Source organism: Bison bison, unplaced genomic scaffold, assembly GCF_000754665.1.
Source record: "Bison bison bison isolate TAMUID 2011002044 unplaced genomic scaffold, Bison_UMD1.0 scf7180017864473, whole genome shotgun sequence".
Classification (NCBI taxonomy): domain Eukaryota; kingdom Metazoa; phylum Chordata; class Mammalia; order Artiodactyla; family Bovidae; genus Bison; species Bison bison.
In genome coordinates this window covers 13,914,823-13,920,907 of record NW_011495034.1, presented here as the reverse complement: position 1 = coordinate 13,920,907, position 6,085 = coordinate 13,914,823, and the positions used below count along the sequence as shown (strand labels likewise).

General features: G+C 41.0%; 1 protein-coding gene across 1 annotated transcript in view; it reads left to right on the top strand.

Annotated features, from left to right (window-relative positions):
- Positions 1 to 1,936, top strand: part of RWDD1 (RWD domain containing 1) — an 18,039-nt gene extending 16,103 nt beyond the window's left edge. Inside the window, exon 7 of the mRNA XM_010861820.1 lies at positions 1,639 to 1,936. Coding sequence (XP_010860122.1) covers positions 1,639 to 1,760 — 122 coding nt within the window. The 3' untranslated portion in view covers positions 1,761 to 1,936. The remainder of the gene's footprint in view (positions 1 to 1,638) is intronic.
- The last annotated feature ends 4,149 nt before the right edge of the window (positions 1,937 to 6,085 follow it).

The window sequence follows — 6,085 nt, the reverse complement described above, 5'->3', positions numbered from 1 at the left end:
TCCCCGAGTTCTGTACTCCATCATCCTTCTGTCATGCCCATCCTTCTGTGCCTGCTGGGATCCTCTAGCATCTGGCCTTTTGACCTTATTCCTGGACTACCTTTTGGAGAAGGGAAGAAGGTTGAGTATCAAACGTCTTTTTTTAAAAGTTTTACTGTCTTTACTCATTTTTGACTCTTTTTCCTGTTTGGTGGATCAAGTATCTCTTTATAGCCAATAACTTATCAAAAGTGCTCTGTTGATTCTGCCTCTGAAATGTCTTTTTAACTCTTTCCTCGTGATTTGAAAATTTGTTATTTTTCAACTGGACTTTAGTAGGAGCTTCATTATTTCCCTCCTCAGTCTCTTCCTCCTAGTGCACTTACCTACCTTGTAGCTACCACCTCTGAGGCAGTATTTGTAAAACCCATGTTTAATCGTGCCGTTTCTTCCCTTAAAAATCCTCTGGTGGTTCTCTGCTGCTTAGAGGAAGGGGTTGACCTACTTTGGTCCTTCGATTTGGCCTTCATCTGTTATTTTCGGATGTTTTTCTTCATGAATCTTGTGTTCCAATTAGGATTCAAGGTCTTAACTTTTTTTCTCTGCTTTTGCATAATGTTCTACCTAGAATCGCTTCATCCTGGCTCCTTTTCTTCTGGATAGTTTCGAATTTTTCATGAAGATATTTCAGATGTCATCTGCTCTGTGAAGGCTTCACTACTTCCTGTCCCAGGCCTAGTCAATTACTCTTTGGCCTGAGCATACCAAATTGTATTTTATTACTGAACTGCTTTTAGGCTTCATGAAACAGGGTTTCTTCTCACTGAGTTGAATGTCAGTGGACTAGAGTCTGAGAGGGAAAGAAGGTGAACAACGTTCGGTGGTTTAAGAGTACTGTAATATCCTACTTATGTGTACTACAGACAGACTGAAGAATGAAGCTGTTTCATGCAAAGCTTGAGTATTGCTTCCGGTAGGGTTTAGACATTTGGAATCTTGGAAAGGCATGCCACTGGTTACAGGGGAGGTGGATGAGAGTGAAGAGCAAAATAAATTTGTCAGCTGATTATATGTATGCTGCTACTGCTGCTGCTGCTAAGTCGCTTCAGTCGTGTGCGACTCTGTGCGACCCCATAGACGGCAGCCCAACAGGCTCCCCCGTCCCTGGGATTCTCCAGGCAAGAACACTGGAGTGGGTTGCCATTTCCTTCTCCAATGCATGAAAGTGGAAAGTGAAAGGGAAGTCGCTCAGTCGTGTCTGACTCTTAGCGATAGTTGAGCTTTAATGATATATATACATATCTTCAGTATGGAAAGAGATGAACTCTTGGTACAGGTCTCCTGGTCAGTGATAATCAACTTTGTATCATCGGTGTCTCTAGCTTACAACATGCCAGATCATAAATAATTCATTCTAGGAAGGCCTTTTTGGTATTGGGTCTTTTTAGACTATGAACTGGAAACCTGAAGATGCTCTTGAGATGTGTGAGTCTCTGTTGACCAGTGCAGATCATCGCTGGTATGATTTGCAGTAGGAGTTCAGGATTGTGTCACGTGCACTACAGCTGCGTGTTTAAGAAGCCTGTTTGGTCCTGCCCATGGGTGGTATCTTTTATTTCTGAGTGTAGGACTGAAGGGGAAATCTTCTGTCTTTTGCAGCTGGAAACAACGTGGAGGTAGATGAGTCTTTGTTCCAGGAAATGGATGACTTGGAGCTGGAGGATGATGATGATGATCCAGACTACAATCCTGCTGACCGGGAGAGTGACTTGACCGACTGATGGACTATTCCCGTCTGCAGAGAGGCTTGACTGCCACAGCATCTGTGGCTATGCTGAGAGGGTGTTGGTTTTCCTTTCTTTTTTCTAAGAAAAAAATAATTTTCAGGAGAATATTCTTCTGATGGCTTTCATCATTGAACTTAATAAATTGATCTTAAAAATTTCAAATATTAAAATGTTCACTTCCTCTTATTGGTGGGAAGAAGGTCAAATGTTTATAAAGTCATTTAGTGTTGGAAAGAGATCCTGCCAAAAACACTCAGGCTGGAAGATGTGCCATTGCTGAACACAAGTGTGTGTTTATGTACAAGGAATTGGAGTAGAAATTTCTGTGTGGAGATAGTGGTGACTTTCAAACTCTAAGGGTTTTCATTCATATAAAACATTAGAAGACTGAGTGAGCAGGGCATTAAACCTGAATTCTAGCCTTCAGACATGATAAACTTAAGTCTTAAAACCAGAAGCCCATATAACAGTCAGGAGTAAAATGGACTTTAGTCCTATAATAATACCTGAATCAGAATCATCTTTGGAGTTACGGAAGAGTACACTGCTAGACCATTCTCAGTGAAGCTTAATAAGCACTGAGCCTCAATCCGAGCCTTATGAATGAGATCTCGTGCCAGAGATACAGTGACTGTGACGCACACTCCTGATGAAGAACCGCTGTCCTGCAGTTGTCAGGTCTATAAACTGTGCCATTCCCAACTTTTCTAACTGACAGTCTGAAGGGATCTGAATTCGTGGGATTGTTCACTGCACACATTCACATTCATGCACATGAGACCTTCATGATAATATGGAATGATTGACTTGGGGGCTCTAGGCAGGAGAGCCAGGCTTCATGCAAGTTATCCAGTCTCTGCAGTTTTGGAGTATTGACTCTTAACCCCAACAGGAAAGCACTTGTGCTGTTACAAATGGCTGTCTGTGTTCAAAAGTACAAGAACTGTATACCCACAGAGCGGCAATATCCATGTTTATTTTTAAAGTCAGGCTTTATGATTAGAGTTAAGACAAAAGCATCATTGAAGAATTTAATACTCATCACCCACCTTGATCTTGAACAATAAAAAGAAATAGTAGTAATATTCAGTATTTCTATGCAAAGAGAAGTCTAAAAGTTTGTTATGTGAGATTTTACTTTTCCTAAGGTGAAATCCTTTCTGTAGCTAGTCAGTTGCTTAAGAACCTGAAAGAGTGGTTCGGTTAAGGTTAAGAAAAGCAGTGGTGAGCCGTGTAGCATGAGGTCAATAAAGACTTGAAGTGTAAGGAATGATTACACTGGCCCCTCATTTAAGTCTATGTTTTATACCTTTTCTACAGGTATCGAATATGCACCTTTGTCATTTCAAATTTAGGCAGAACCCAGTGAAATGGAAATGAAGACAACCTGGTTCGTTCTAATGATACTCCCACAGATGTTCATTTGCATAAAAGTACACTGTTGACTTTGTATTCTGGGAATTAAGCAAAGACTGCTTCTCACACTGAAGCACACATAACTGCAAGATGTGTAACAGCGCGTGTGCATGCTAAGTTGCTTCAGTCGTGTCCGACTCTGAGACCCTAGGGACTGCAGTCCACCAGAATCCTCTGTCCATAGGATTCTCCGGGCAAGAATACTGGAGTGGGTTGCCATGCCCTCCTCCAGGGGATCTTCCCAACCCAGGGACTGAACCCTTAGGTCTCTTAGTTCTCTTGCCTTGGTAGGCGGGTTCTTTACCACTAGTGCTACCTGGGAAGCCCCACCCAGTAACAGCATGACTGGCTGGTATTTGAAGCAATAATTGGCTCGTCTTGAATTACCAGTTTTGCTCTTGAATCAGGGAAAATTGTTTCAGTTTTTAACTTGTGTTAAATGGTATACAGTATTACTAGGTGAAACACCTACACAAATCTTTGTGTTCGTTGCTGTATCCCTGGAACAACGGCACTGAGTAGGCACCTGATTTTTGAATGAATGAATTATGGAATAGAATGCAAGATGACCATGCATTTTAAAGATAAAATACGAGATTTCAAAGAAATGTTCTGTTTGCTGTCTGAAGCTTTGAATAATGCTTCTAGTTTCCACTTCACATTCTTTGATGCCTTAGGAAAAACAGTGGGTAAATATTAATTAAACACGTTTAAAATCGGAGAAGGCAATGGCACCCCACTCCAGTACTCTTGCCTGGAAAATCCCATGGACAGAGGAGCCTGGTGGGCTACAGTCCATGGGGTCGAGAAGAGTCGGACACGACTGAGCGACTTCACTTTCACTTTTCACTTTCATGCATTAGAGAAGGAAATGGCAACCCACTCCAGTGTTCTTGCCTGGAGAATCCCAGGGACAGGGGAGCCTGGTGGGCTTCCATCTATGGGGTCGCACAGAGTTGGACATGACTGAAGTGCCTTAGCAGCAGCAGCAAAAGATTACATGAACATTTCCTAGTTGAGGTAAATCTAAGAGAGATGTCAGTAACATCTCTTATGAGTGAAAAGGATGAGGTCATTGACTGTAGTGGGACAAACTCCCAAGATACATGTGCCAAGAAGTAAAGCAATGCATTCTTGGATTCCAGAAGAAAGGCTATTGTAGGTTTTCAATATTTATGTGCTAGCCAGTTAAGTGTTATGAAGCTACAAACAGTAGGTAAACTAGTACAAGCAGCTCCCAGTGTTAGTCTTTCAGAGAACGCACACGGCAGGCAGCAAAGTTAGGGATTGTATGATTACAAATGAGTCACGCATTTCAAGAACTAGGAGTAATTTCAGACCATTGATTTCTAAAGAGACAGGGAAAGTTTTCCACAAATGACACATGAAGTGCGAATTCCTATAAACAGGGAAGTGTGAAGGACACTAGCTTGCTGCTGCTTTAGGACCTGTGTCAGGGTAACAGAGATGACAGAATGTTGCCCAAAGGCCTCTTTCTCCTGTTACCTTTGTTGGGCAAACTCATCAAAGGACTTGGAAAGAAAGAGGGTGGGTTGGATTCCAAATGTACTAAATCTCTTCCATTAATTAAGATGGGAAAATGCTAGGGAAGGTTCAAGAATATTGTAAAGGGTTATCAAAAATTTTGACAGTGCTGTGGAGAGCCATAATGGCACCTGAGGTAAAAGGAAAAATTCATCAACTACCCATTTAACATTAATGAATTTTACAGCACGTATTATAAATCACAACTCAATTTAAACAAGTATTATGAAAAAAGACTCCCTCCCCCCGAGGATATGGGGGATGATAGGGCTGAAAGTATTTTGTCTAGGACATCAATTCCCCCTAGCTCTTATATAAAGGATGAAGAAGGGATAATAGAACCTGACCTGGAGTAGGGGGATAAGGAGGCTCCGAGGAGAAGGAACTCAAGACCTCAGGCAAAGCAGGTCCATGGTCACCATCAGTAGCTGCCAGTTTCACACAGCATACAACTATGCTGGAGGCCCTGGTGGAAGGAGAGACGTCTCCCCAGGGTCTGCAGAGCTTGAGAAGACAGAACACAGGCCGGACTAGCTGAGCCCACCCCCCTCCAACCCCGAAAATGCAGACACTCAGCTTCTTCTGTGTCATATTCCCTTTTGAGAAGGAGCATAGGATGCAAGATAGGTTAGGAGGGGAGAAACAGCCGTGACAGAGAATTTTAATTGTCTTAATTAAATTTACCTCAAATCCATGTTCAACACTCAAGGAGATATAATCTTATAGTTTTATTACTTATTTATTTTGTTGGCAGGAAGGCGGATTTGAGAATAAGATGAATTGGTACAGAAAACAAAATATTTATTACTTATTTCACAAAGTACTTAAGCATGGAGTGTAATTCAATTTTGTTAGAGGAGAATTAAATTGAGGTAATACAATTAAAGCCTTGTCTTGTATTTGACTCACTGCTAGGAGGCAGTTTCAAGGTAGCAAGTAGCTTAGCTAATAAGCATGGATTATACTGTATTAAAAGTCTCCATGGGTATGGAAATCATGCAAATCTTGCAGTTAGGCTTCAAGAACATCAAGTTCTAGCAATATAACAAGACAGCAATGCTTATGTTGTAGCAAGTGAGAGGAGTTTCTTTTTTTTAATTCATATTTTTATGATAAAAAATAAACAAGGATAAGCATATGCCAAAGCATGGTTATGAACAGAGGAGTAAAATTTTGGGGAATTTTACTCTGGGTTACTGTATGATACATTACTACCATTTCATAAGAAATTTTTGTTCATAATAGAGTCCTAATTGTTAAGCACACTGTATTACTGAGATTGCTGTTCACTCTGTAAATGGTATTAAATTTAAATGCTTCTTTTGATTATGAAAAGGCCTGTATCCTATCTATAAACC